We start from the raw sequence: 13,979 nt of genomic DNA on the forward strand, positions 1-13,979 counted from the left end.
AGAACGAAAAAAAAAGAAAGACGAATATGACGTCACTGTAAAGAAAATGCAACTAAAAATTGAGACATTAAAGGCAAAGATTACAGACAATAAAGCAGAACTGTCACAGAAGAAATTTATTATCAGGTAACAGGAAGAAGATTTAAGATCCATACCAGTACTGAAGGCAGACCTTCAAAGAGTCGAACAGAAAATCAAACTCATGGCCGCTGAGCGCGAAGATATTGTAGAGGAAGTCGAAGCAATGGGATTACAGATTGAGTCCTTAAAGGTAAAGGTTACACATAATAAGGAAGATTTAAGAACCATACCAGTATCGAAGGCGGACCTCTACGAAGGCACACAGGAGCTGGAACTCATGGTCATTAAGAGTGAAAGAAGTAAAACTGAATATGAAATGAAGGACGAGATAGAGTTAAAAATTAAATTAGTAACTTGTCTACAAAGAGATAACTGTTCACAACATCTTGCCGGTAGGTAGGAAACTACAGAACACTGCGCTGCGTGACCTTAATGAGAACCAAGAAAATGAACCTAAAGGCGTCAACCGGCAGATGTGTAGTACAACACAAAATTGCGAAACAGATTCTAGAGATGACAGCACCAGACATAAAGACAGGATTATTGAATCCAAAAGGGGAAGGTCTCCACCAGCCGTCCCGTTACACACAAAAAACATGAGGTAATTACTCTATCTGCATATTGTCCTACAGTCTCCATAATCTGTCCATCTTTGATTTGTGTTTATTTAATAAATTAAAACAAAATTCTGGTGCGACCATTTTTTTGTTTTTGCTGAAACGTGTTTAAAGAAGCGTTATATAAGGTTTTACATGCACATAAAGAGCACGGCAGTGCTGGGCATATTTTTGTTCTTGGTGCAACTCTTTTAAGAACTGAGCAGCTTATTTTGAAACGTTCAACTTTCATTTAAAAATATTAAAGCTGTGAAATATCTGTAATATTTGGGTAAAATTCCTTTTTTTTTACAGTTGTCTACTGTTTGTTCTGATTCCATAGCTTGCATAATGAAAGAAATTATGGTTTAGTGAGAAATTTGATATTTGGCTGATCAATTTAAATTTAGCTTCACAGCCCTGCGCATGTATTTATTGGTCTGAAAATGTTAATGCAAAATGATTTTGTGTTCACAATTTGCAAAATTGCAATGTATGTACTCATTCAATGAAGCAGAGTATTATTTATATTAATTTGCTACCATCATTTGAACTCTGTATGCTTAATCCATTTTCTTATGTTCACAGCTTGTGACCTCTCAAGAAATTTTCAAAATATGTGTCATGGTTTACTTTGTTTCGCTTTTTGCATTTTTGTAACTGATTATTTGGCACTTAGGCGCGGTTCGCAACATCTTCTCCATTCATCTCTGTCTTGTGCTTTGGTGGGACCTCGTGCGTCCTTTATGCTGTATAATGAGAGAGCGAATTGGCCCAGCGAGTGAACGGTCGACCAAGCGGTTTCTTCTTGCCACGCGTCGTACTCCATCTGTTGTGTTTCCGCCTGACTACGTGTCCAGCCCAACGGTGTTTCGCCTTCGAGATGTGCTCTCCGACTCCACACTATCGAACGCCTTCTCGTAGTCTATGAAGGTGAGGATGAGTGGCTATGAAGGTGAGGATGAGTGGCTGATGGTACTCCCGACTGACTTCTAATATGTGGTGCAGCGTCGTAACGTGATCCATCGTGGAGAAGGACGGACGAAATCCGGCTTGTTCAAGGTTTCAGCGCATGCGTGCGAGTACACATCTAGTGAACACTTGTAGATGACGGGAAGAAGCGTGATCGGCGTGGTCCTCTCGGTCTCCTTTCTTCAAGAGCAGGATTGTGAGCGATGTTTGCCAAGCCTGTGGGGCTTCTCCTGCCTCCACGTATCGGGTAAATCTCTTCGCGAGCGTGGCGTGGCGTACAGAGGGTGACCGCAAGCTCTCAGAAGTTCCGCCGTGATATCGTCCGCGCCTGGTGCCTTCCGAGGTGGAATTCCTTCCACTACGGCCAGAACCTCTGAGGTGATGAAGGGTGGGACAGTGCAATGGGGTGAGGGAGGGCGAGCACGAAGAACGAAAAAGGGTCGAGTAAGAAGCTTGCATTTTTTCCTCGATGTGATCCTTTCCCCTTTGGCTGTCTTAAGGCAGGGGATGACCGATCGGTATTCGGCGAGACTGCGGGCAGGTCGTTTGATGCTCCTGTTCGCTTCTTCTGCAGCGACTGAGGCAGATATTGATGCTGTTCGTAGTCAGCGAGGTGCTATGCCCTGTGAGGTTGGCTGGGCCATCACAGGGGTGGAGGTTTGACGCTCCAGGCTGTACCTCCTGTGTTAGCCGGGTTGCCGAAGCATGATGAACCCTTCGCGACTTGTTTAAACCTGCCAGGGGAAGAACCCCTGCCGTACTTCACGTTCATCACCTGTTACACCCTCTCACCACAGTGAGGTACTGGTAGGATTTCGAGAGGGGTAACTGATTATGTGCAATGAAATTAACTACTAGATATCTCCAAGAATTTTAAATGATTCTTGTTCATTTACACACACAGTGTGTTGCTAGGTTTCTAAATATTTCACAGAAAGAATTATGGCCCACAACTTGGAATGTCCATCAAAAGGGTTTTGGAAATTTGTATCATCCATGAAGTTCAACCGTATCTGCTGTCAATAAAGATAGTCTACCGAAATACGAATAGACAGAACTGACGCCCCTGCCAGGTATGTGACCCAACTTGTATCATTCAGTGTCGCTCGCATTTAAGAAATGAGGTACATGAACTGGCTCATGAAATAACGTATGTTGTACTTTCCATTAATCTCTTTTGTGGTTAATTTAATGACACTCTCAGTAGCTCAGAGTAAGTAGCATCAATGATATTATAGACTTGCTTCAAACTTGTGATTTATTGACACGCTTTCCACACTTTGCCTACAAGACACACGCCATATTCTAAAAGCTTGATACGCAGAACCTAACAAGTTTCATTATTTACAGGATGAAGACCAAAATCGTCATCCCAGACCTGGAAGATGTTGGGACACCAGAGTAGAAACAAGTAACCTGTCAATGTTCAACATACTGACAGGAAACGTGATTGACAGTCGAATAAGAATTATTTTAAAATTGTATAACAGAAGCTTTTAAGTTATTAAAGTATGTTGCATAAGCAGACATGTTGTTGGTTATATTATTGCAGGGAACATACCCTATAACTTCAATACACCTCAGCTGTTTTGCCTGAAATGCGTGAATGGAACTTTAATGCAGTATCAATTAATCTTTGGCACCTCACGGGCCCATCCATGTCTGTCTTCCTGCCCAACCTTCAGTTGCGCCATCTAAGAACCGGTAAAGTCCCAGCCCCAGCATTTCCCTAAGAGTAAGTCAACCGTATTCTTCACTTCAGGTTTTAATTGCAAAACGAAAGTGAAGAAACATTCAAACACAACAATGAAAAAGATTAACTTCACTCAACTTAACAACTTAAAGAAATCATAAGAATGAAGTAAACGTCACATATTTTAAAATTCAGGTGATTCTCATTTAACACAACTAAAAATCCCAGGAAAATGTGAATTAAACAGGATTAAGAAAATCAACTCATTTCAATCAAGCGAATGTAAAGTAAAAGAATATAATAATGCATTTCCCACTACCATTAAATCACTTGTGGTGGATTTAGCTGTCTGCAAATGGTTTATTTAACACTTTCAAATTTAAAACATACAAAATTACAAATTCCTTCCAATGTCAAGTATGCTTGTTCATCGATTGAAAAACCAATATTTTAAATTAAGAAAAGAAACCAACGTTTTAATTTTAAACAGTGCGATGCTGACTGAACTGATCACATTCAAGTGTTACATAATACCACGCACATTCTAATGATTTGTTTGTTATCAGATGACTACGTACAGCTCTTAGGACAGAACTGAACAGCGACACATTTCAATCTAGCACAGTCTCTTTATAACACAGCAAGCCTAACTGCAGATTTGTAACAATTCTAAATACTTCATTTATCAACATTAATAGGCACTAAAATTAGGCATAAAAGCAATAAAGCCCTGTATTTACATGACTAGTTGTGTGAAAATACCACCCAAACAAATTAATTCCACTCAAACTTGCTTCAAACTGTACAATGAAAGACGACATGGAACGAACAGTGAAACTCCACAACGGTATAAAAAATTAAATTAACCGACAGACACACCGTAATACTGCTAGTATGTGTATAGAATTCAAATAAGCACAAATTTCATTTAACTGTACTTTGAAAAGGCAACTAACTCTGAGGTAGCCTCAAACATAAGTGTACCATATTATAGCTGTAAACAAACTGCAGTATGAAACAGTATCTTAGTATGGCGAGTCATAAACTGGTAAGTAACCAGAGCGTCCTCGCACCAAAAACATTGTAATTAGCTAAGTTAATGGCCAACAAACTGGTTTTCATAAAGTCAATTCTTCATATTTGCTATGGTGTCAACACTGCAAAACTCATCTCCTTAAATCCACAACTTCAACGTAGGCAGCGTTGTCCAACTTGGAATGTTCCGCTTTCTGTAAACAACAACAACAAAAAACAACACCAGACTTACTTTCTCCTTATTGTCCAAGGCATTAGATATTCCATTTCTGAGGCTTCCATCTTTCTTTGGTCCTTCTAGGTGCCGCATACACTACAATACACTTCCTCACCGACATTGCCAGTTCTCAGCATATAATCCTCCTTCCTATCATGACACTATCTTGCCAATGATAACGTAACTGTCAAGTAACATTTTGTAAGCGACGTCTTTTGTCCAGGGTATATAATACAGTGATCTCACCTCACATACTTGAGTTCAGTAGCCACTTGATTCATTCTATCGACAAATTTCCACTATCTAGTCCCGTATTCCATAATGTACAACTCTGAAAACTATAGTAGCATATCCATCATCTTCTGTCTTACAATACACTCTTCTGTGAGCAACTAACAGCTTCCCATGTGGTGAGACAGCTTTACGTTTACTCATATCTGGACCTTGTCGCCTGATGTTCTGCAAAGGACTGCACTGCCACGGCAGTCACATGCAAAAGCGATCTAACCAGAAAGGCACGCCACACGACTGGTTGTAAAATCTAACACCGATGAAGTATGACGCGTGAAATCTTGTTTGTACTTCCGCAAAGTACACCTTACTGACATCCAAACGTTTATTTATTTATGCTTTAAGCATTTCATACTAATCTAACTTTTGAGAACACAACAACCTTACATATGCATGTTTTATATATTTGTTTGTTTGTGGGCTTGTAGGCACATCAGCTTCCAGGGATATTTGTGCCTATATATGCTTGAAGGCAAATAAAACCTGATAGAGTCAAAGAAACTGGTACGGTTTACCTGAATGTAAATGTGCACAATGCAAGGAACCGTACTAAAAATAAAAGTTCTTAACAAGAACAACTGTAGTCAAAGTTGTATAGAAACCTTGGCAGTAGGATCCAAATTTAAACAGATGTGATTAATGCAAAATGGCGTTATGATAGCATTTAAATTTACAACCAGATGAATAAAACAGATTATTTTATCTTTCAAGTTCCTACCACAGAAGTTTGGAATAAATTATAAATTTGAAATTTCTGTAACACCATAATGTATGTCTTACTTTCCAGTAATTTCTATTTCGTACTGTTGTCACTGATAGTTTCAGAGACATATAAATTTTATAAAAGGTGATACTGTTTTATTAAATGCTACGGATTTAAATTCAGTGCAGAACACTTACGGACTGTATTTGAAGTTGGCATGATACAGGTAAAACCACCAGGCAGTGAATATGTTAATTCCTCTTACACAAAGTAATTTGTGTGAAAAAGTTTGTATATTTTGAAAAAAAGCCACAACTTCAAATTTTAAAAATTATAATTATATGGCTAAACTTTCAACAGATGGATGAAAAGCTTCGTTTTCTACGACAGTGTCATATATAAAATAAATTCAGAGTATGTATAATCAATTTCAAAGCAATATATGTCACTTATGTCATGGAAGAAATTAATTGTTCAATATCTCACAAGCTACTAATTTATTTTCTAAAATTACTGCTGAAGGTTTCCAGCACGTTCAAACTGTTTAGTGTAATACATACCATGTATAATGGTGGCTCAGTAGGGTGAGGATGAAAACCAGTTTGTCTGCATTTCGCGATAAAATCCAAACCATAGTGAGGAGTTAAAATGAAGAAACCAGTTCTGAAAGGAAATTAAAAATTTCAAATAACAGAATACGTTGTATAATGTTCAACAACTGGCAATTTAGCTAGTATAGTACTTAATAAGAGGTACACAAGCAGACATATGGAGACATATTTATCAGTAATAAACCAACTTACAAAACAATCTCTTTCCCACCTCCCATACACACACACAAAGAATAAAAAAAACATTTGTTCCATATGGTCTCATTTTTCTTTCCATGTACAAATAAATGAAACTCCGTTGATCACTGAATGTAATTACTCAAGAATGAGGAGATTTCAGTATTGATCCATTGCCTATCAAGATCAATGCAGTTTGTATCCATGAAGAAAGCTACTAGAATGCATGACCTTAAAACTTATAATACCCAGCTTTCAAAGCATCGCTAAATTTATTTGTCAAAACAAAGTTTAACGTAAATTTTATTGTACATACAAGTCCTTTAGAACTTGGCCACAATCGTATGGGATGGCCTCATAGAATTATAATCTTTCAAATAAATCCGCAGAAATCCACAGATTTCAGATATCCCACAAAACCCCTAAGTCTGTCATATCTTGAATTTTCAACTGATTCACCTATTCTCAATTGCTAATAACACTGTTATACTTACTCTTCATACCGTGGAGCGCACACAATTGCCAGAGCCTCAGGCATCATAAGCTGGTATGAGCAGTGAGTATGCAAATCTACACTTGAAAGGAATGCAGTCTGACTTGGATGGGTCTGAAAAACAAAAAGAAAAATATGCAAGACTGTTTTTGGAAAAACTCAAAGATGCTAACTATTTTCTTTGTTTTAGACTTTATCCATCATGTGTCTTTTAAAAGCTATCCCCATAATCATAATAAAAACATAATGTAATATAATAAAATATGTACAAAACTTACATGAATCCAGCCAAGTGTTATGAGATCATGCTGGTCTTGATAGTCAAATATTTCTTCTTCATTCTGTGTTGTACATGAATCTGCTGTTCCATTCTGTTTCGGAACAAGAAGATGTGTAACGATTAGTCGCCCACGATTCTAAAAAAAGAAAAACAAATGGAACAATCTTATTTATATGATAGTCATAAATACATGTTGGTCCATCTGCTGACTCACTAAATTTCTCAGTGTCCTTTCTGATGCTCTAAGTATGTGTATTTTATTTTATTTTCTCTAAATGGTGTGACTGCACTTAAAGTGGTGAGACATTATACTAGCACTGGTATATAAAGATGACTGCATAAAGACACACATAAAAATGTACAACGCATTTTGAGGACCTTCTTATCCTGAGGCTCGAAGCTGTAGCTTACTATATGTGTAAGTCTGGCACTGTCAGCCACGACTACTGATGAATTGTTAAACATGAGCTTAAACTCCGTCTGGCAGCCCCATAGTATGAGGCCATAAATCACCTATTCCCATTTGCTACAGGTTATATAAAGACTCACAAGTGTTCCAGCTAATATTCCACAGGTCTCAATATTCTGGCTTGTGTTCCGCTGGGCCAGGTTCATAAATTTTCCCATGAGTCTTGAAGGAACTATAACATCTCGCAACCCAACTTTAGAATGGATTGATGGACTAAGAAGAGATGCTGGCTTTGTACTTCTATCAACATTTGGCAATGGCACAGTCCTAAAATGATAAGAACATACATGTACATTCAAATACAGAGATACAGATGCTTCAAACACTGGCAATTTTTGCTTCTGTTACATCACCTTCAGTCCCCATAACTATCACTAATGCTACAACAACCATCAACCACATTAATCACATTATTTCAGCATTTTCAAATAAATCATACCTTGGAACAGAAATTGAAAGACTGTCTGGCTTAGGAGTGTAACCAGGTTTTTCCAGTTCTAGTGTATCAGGATAAATTACATCATCAGTAGATACAGGGGGCATTACAACAACTGAAGTTCCAGGTATGGTATGTCCCTTTTGTGCTGGTAACTTCACACGATGGGGAAATTCACGGCCCTCATGCTGTTTAATTTCTTCTGCCTCTCTTTTTCGGCGTTCAAGTTCCCTCTGTTTCTACAAGACAAAATGATTATGACATTCATAATGAAGGCTGTTTATTTTATGATGATTAAACCATATTGGTTTTACAGAATCAAAAAAGAGGTTAAAAAATTATGGCTATACAAAATTTTTAAGAAATATAACTTTTCCTGTGTTTAATGGTTTAATTTATTTCAGTTTTGTTCTATGAGAACAAAATATAAAAAGGTTTTCTCATGAACCAGAAAATTAGAGAAATGACATATTTTCTTGGGAATCACTGTATTACTGCAAATAAATTAGCAAATCACACACTAAAGTGAAAACAAAACAAATTCATTCTTCAAATTTTCAACTAGTATCTATGTGCAAGGATCAACATTTCGGGCATGTTTTAATAAGACTTAAACAAAGTATCATAAGAATACAATTACAAACCTGGAAAACATTCTGAAAAGCTGAAAGACACTGACTGATCTTATCAAAATGAAATTAGTAAAATGCCCAGAATGAAATTCTACAAAAGATGTGTTTTCACTCTTTGAAGACAGTTAAATGCTTTTATCAATTAATAAATAAAATATCAGGAATAAAATAAATATGATCTTACCTGTTCTTCAAGGTATCTATTATATTCTTGTTCATACTGCTCCAAAAGTCGGGTCTTCAGCTTTTCTGCTTTTGGTAAAACTTCCCGTAATTTTTGAGCATTAATGGCTCTGTCCGTTACTGATACAGTTGCAAAATCAGGATGGTGACGAATTTTTTCAATAAATAACCTATGGATGTACGAACACCGTAATTCTATAAAGGCTTGTGACAATGGTTATTTCAGTAGAGTACAATTATAGTGGGCATACAAAAATATTCAGTTCATAAGTCATAGAAAACATAATATGTATCCATTATGAATTTCAACTGATCACTGCTGTTAACAGAAGTAACTTTTGTTTACTCTGAGTATAATAACTAGATACCAACATTTTGGAGAGACATACTGTCTCCATCTTCAAGGCTGAAATCCACAGTGTTACAATCCATAAGATCAAAATCAACATCTTCGCTGCCATGAAAGCCTCGAGCAAAAATTGAAATCTTTAAACTTATTCCAACTAAAAATTACTTTAAATTTCATTTTAATGATGTGCTTACAATAAAATCTTCAACCAATTCTCTTACTTCTATCTGCTAAGCCTAGGAAGATGTAGACTCATGGGAAGGAAGTAAATTCCTTATCATTAAGTCCATTATGTGTGTTACTTGCAATTTTTCTGTATGGTTAACACTGTACAAGCTAATTTTAATAATATATGTATATATATATATATATGATAATAATATACAAAGATGACCATCTTCTGAGATGTTGTGCCATGTAGTCTGGTGGATAATGACCAATGTTTCAGAGGTGCATATGCAGCCATCATTATCACCCTGATGGTGGAGGCAGCACACTCTTCTGAAACATCAGATAATATCCACCAGACTGCACAGCACAACATTCCAGCATATAACCATATTCATACCCATTCATATGAGAATTTCAATTAGGCCTCCACGCATCAAAACTAACAGATTTAGCAATATTGTAACAATGAATGTAATGAATCTGATTTTATTATATAATGAATTATATACTTACGTCATAAACTTCATATATAAAATATAAGCATTCTCCAAACTGCCTTCTTCCAGATACACATTAGCCATCCGAACCATTTCCATGCCAGACCTGTAATACCTGATAAATAAGAATAATAAAGATGAACACTTTGTCAAATTCCATACATTGAGAGAAACTGACTAAATCAACTACAGAAATACACACACGTGTCAATGCCCCTTCCAGAATTCAAACCTATAACCCAAGTGTTAAAGAAGCCTTCACTGTACCAATTAAAAAATTGACAGTGGAATATTCCCTTTAGACATGCTTTACAATTGAGTAAAGTTTGAGTAAGACATTGCTTTTTACCTTGAATTAGTTACGCTTAAGATGGGTCTGTGGTAGCTGAAATATGTTATAAAATTTGTACACTTTAGACTATCAACATTTCGTGCAAACACCATATCTATACAACATTTTGATCTAGTTACTACTAGATCAAAATCTTGTATAGATAACCATTTTAAATGAACGAGCCTCATGTGCATGATCACTATGTTTTACCGAATGAACCAGATTACGGCTAACTTTTTATGTGAATAGACCCGTTAGCCGATTAAATATGATCCAAAACAGGTTAAGGGTTACACGAATCCACAAGGATGACAGTTACCAAACACAATTCTGAGTGTCTTTTATACAAATTAAAAAAGCTGAGACCACGAGGGGGGAACCACACTATTTTATTCACTTAGGGTGCATTTACAAGGCATTAAAAATCCACGGGTAAATCCTACCTTCTAGGCGGAATGTTACTGTCTATATCTATCGAATTTCCGAAGTCCGACAGCATTTTAAGTCGTCCATTTGGATCAGTAATTCCCATATCAGGAGATGACTGCTTATCATACAAATATTTCCCTTGATCCATCTTCGAACAATTCTTCAGTCACAATAAACCATTACACCACTTCAACTTCTCCATCACCTCACAACACTTCACTCATCCGTCAACCAACACACATAACTTTCCAATCTGACTCAACACTATTGAATAAGATTCTACTGCCACCTTTATTTCGTTTCTTGAAGAATTTCATTCTCAGGTTCGGCATCGATAGTTCTTACAGCAAGAAGGAACACTACTAATTCTATTATTGTATGCAATAATTATCCCTGAGAGTCTGAATGTTCTTCCAAAATTAAATTGTTTCATTAGTATGCTGTTTTTAACCAGTTAAAAACAGCCCAACTGAGAGAATTATTTCAATTCATTGTAGCAAAGAATAACCAATTCAACCACTTGCTATTGTGTTATCTGAATCAGTCATATGAGGGCTGTAAATACTAATGCGGTGGGGTTATTTAGAATGCAAGCCAGAAATGTGCATTAGAAGCAATCTTGCACCCTATATATAAATGATATTAATGATAATAGCCTTGTGCTCAATATATATGTCAAAATGTATAACAAAGTACTGCAACTCATAGAATATAGATGCACACTAATCTTGATTATGACTAAAGGGAGAGCCAAAATATTTCAAGTTTCCATCAGAAAATGAACCTTTAAAATATTAATAAAGCAATTACAAATTCTGTTTATGAAAGACTGGCTGCAGAACTTCTTAATTTGGAGTAATTTTCAGAATGTTCTCTTTGGAATAATTCCATTTTCCCATACATTTTCTTTCTTGAACACCACTATATCACACACGTGTCCCACATTGCAGTCAGGATCAATCAGCATGATTGACTGACTGTGTTCTTTGAAGGGCATAAAGTCAAAATGAACGCAGTAAGGTCATATCTGCTGTCCACATTATACATACCCAAAGTATTACGAGTCTACACCAACATTTATCAGAAAACAACCCTTTCACTGCACCTTCCTAAAATAATAAAATTTTAAGGCAAAAATTTTCAATACTTTTTTCAAATATGTGTAATGTAACATTTACGTACCTTTTAAAATGCTTCAAACAAGTGACAGCATCATGTAGACCAATTAAAAAGCATCTTCATAGATCAGTGAATAAAGTCAAATATCAAAGGAGAAGGAGATTATTTCTTGATGAGGACTAAGGTTTGATGTTGCATTATACGGTAATGGACGCTTCACTTCAGTCAAATATCACAACAACAAAATTAATTTTGTATCAGTATCACAGAATCTCTATTTTACATGAAGCTCAAACTGAAATAATTCAATTTTAAAAAAAAGGCTCATACAAAAAAAAGTGTGTCTTTGCTTAAAAAATGATTCCTGATTCCCCCCTCAATGAAAATATGAGCTGCAATAACATTCTTCTTGCCTATTCCCCATGAGAAATGTAGATTCATAGTTACTGTAAAATGTAATGCAAATATATGGCAATAGATGCAGATATGTATGTAATTTATTCAATGTTCAAGCCTAAATTACTGAAGTCTTCCAGTACTAATCGACATGAGGGTAGTAACAAATGATGGATTGGGCGGTATTCAGAAAGCAGTATTCACGTTTGCTTGGAGATGTAGAAATTACTTTATAGATAAGTTAAAATAAAACAAAGTTTATCAGATATCTGTCCTAACTATTTAATAATTATGTTCTTGAATGTTCATTGATTAAACATGCTGTGTGTGTGTGTGTGTGTGTGTGTGTGTGTATAAAACATTAAAAAAGACGTCACAGAATGACAATGAATTACAAAGTAAGGTAAAGATAAAATTGACCCTGATAACTTCATAAGCACCACATCATGATAATGTAAGAGGTAGTGGAGATATGGCTCCACTCTTTCTTGACCTCAACACTAGATGGACGAAAGTGGTCAGATTCGCATCTCAGTTGTTTTACCACTGGGGAATATAAATTATAAATAGCGAGGGTTACTAAAGAAAATGGTAGTGGCCTACAAGCTGTACATTTCCTGAACAAGGATAGCTAGTGTCTACAGCAGAGATTCAAATTGGTAATTTCCTGAATAAAAGTCAGGCATGTCACAGTAGTGCCAACACACTAAATCCTCCAACATTAGCAGCTTTTACAAATCACACAATCATAAAAGTTGTTTTTGTTGACTCCTATCTGAAGATCTTAATGGACTGATCCTTTTGCAAATTGCATCTAAATAAAAAAAATCTCATGAAGTTGAATAATCTTTTTTTGTCTCAATACTGTTTTTGATATCATCAGTAGAATCAGTCACAACTGCTGTGTTCACAATTCCTATTTTTTCGGTCACTGCTGCTGTGTTTACGATTCCCACTTTCTCTGTCCCTTTGTATGTGCCAGACATAGATATTTCATCAAAACCCTTCCTAAATTCTGTGTCAGTGTTCCTACTTTTAAGGTGTGGGAAGGCCTTCAGAACATCCCATTTGTCTGCTTCAATGTACCTGTGTTCAAATAACAGTCTAGCCGCTGTGCTTACCAATAAGTGGGCACTTAAAGCACAAAACATACACAAAGTTTTGAAGGGAAATTTCTGAGTTTCTGTAACTTCATCATAATATGGAAATTTTATGACTGCTGGAATTCCTAGGCGCTTCTCCCCTCCTAAAACAGAACAAAAATAAAGAACATTAATTATACACAGTCCTTAGTATTTTGTATCCTTTGTTTTTACATTGTTACAAAGGAGGTTAGTGTAATGGCAATGATCTATATTTTCTTCATGAAGCAGCCAGTTCAAATCTCAGCCTGCTATTCTGACTAAAGTTTCCCTCAGTATATCCAGATGAGTCATGACCACTTTTTCAGATCCTTAACTACTCAATACTTTTAATCATCATTCCATCTCATAAAACATTATTTAACCTATAAAGATAAAAATGTTATTAAACCTTCAATCTGTGAGCCCATGTACATTCTCACAGAATATAAACACTTCCGTTGAAGATATTCTAAGTAGCCACTTGAAAATTCTACGAATAAATATTCATACAGGCCATTTAAACAACACTGCACAGTGTGTAAACACTGGGGTTTAAAGACTTACAAAATAATTAACTACAACCACCCTACATTATCACATACAGTACTACATTACAAAATTAAGTTAACATTTCATTATAAATCAATACAATAACTGGATAAATAATATGTGGTTTTCCATCATGCACATT

At 36.0% G+C, this 13,979-nt stretch overlaps 2 protein-coding genes and 1 long non-coding RNA gene across 8 annotated transcripts in view; 1 reads left to right on the forward strand and 2 right to left on the reverse strand.

Moving 5' to 3' along the window:
• The first annotated feature begins 1,627 nt into the window (after positions 1-1,627).
• LOC110827161 (uncharacterized) lies at positions 1,628-3,176 on the forward strand. 2 transcript variants are annotated; one of them, XR_002542238.2, is made up of 2 exons: positions 1,628-2,093; positions 3,000-3,176. It is a non-coding gene; the product is annotated as an uncharacterized LOC110827161 (long non-coding RNA). The 2 variants fall into 2 exon arrangements; XR_015534911.1 differs by having other exon boundaries at positions 1,628-2,027.
• Positions 3,177-3,682: 506 nt separating this feature from the next.
• On the reverse strand, positions 3,683-10,895 carry LOC110827148 (STAM-binding protein). Its single transcript, XM_022058535.2, has 9 exons — positions 10,664-10,895; positions 9,903-10,001; positions 8,871-9,039; positions 8,058-8,293; positions 7,699-7,885; positions 7,148-7,285; positions 6,871-6,983; positions 6,149-6,251; positions 3,683-4,571 (listed from the first exon to the last, which is right to left on the reverse strand). The coding sequence occupies exons 1-9, from the start codon at positions 10,795-10,797 to the stop codon at positions 4,509-4,511; spliced, it is 1,242 nt and encodes a 413-aa protein (XP_021914227.2). The 5' UTR covers positions 10,798-10,895; the 3' UTR covers positions 3,683-4,508.
• Positions 10,896-12,014: 1,119 nt separating this feature from the next.
• Positions 12,015-13,979, reverse strand: part of LOC110827049 (high-affinity choline transporter 1) — a 52,796-nt gene continuing 50,831 nt past the window's right edge. For all 5 annotated transcript variants that reach the window (XM_022058304.2, XM_022058333.2, XM_087347791.1 and 2 more), the window contains one exon: positions 12,015-13,410. In XM_022058304.2, the coding sequence (XP_021913996.1) occupies positions 12,995-13,410 (416 nt within the window). In that variant the 3' untranslated portion in view covers positions 12,015-12,994. The remainder of the gene's footprint in view (positions 13,411-13,979) is intronic.

The sequence above is a fragment of the Zootermopsis nevadensis genome, unplaced genomic scaffold (assembly GCF_977971745.1).
Source record: "Zootermopsis nevadensis isolate Lab colony 2312 unplaced genomic scaffold, Znev_1.0 Znev_ptg000012l, whole genome shotgun sequence".
NCBI classification, from domain to species: Eukaryota; Metazoa; Arthropoda; class Insecta; order Blattodea; family Termopsidae; genus Zootermopsis; species Zootermopsis nevadensis.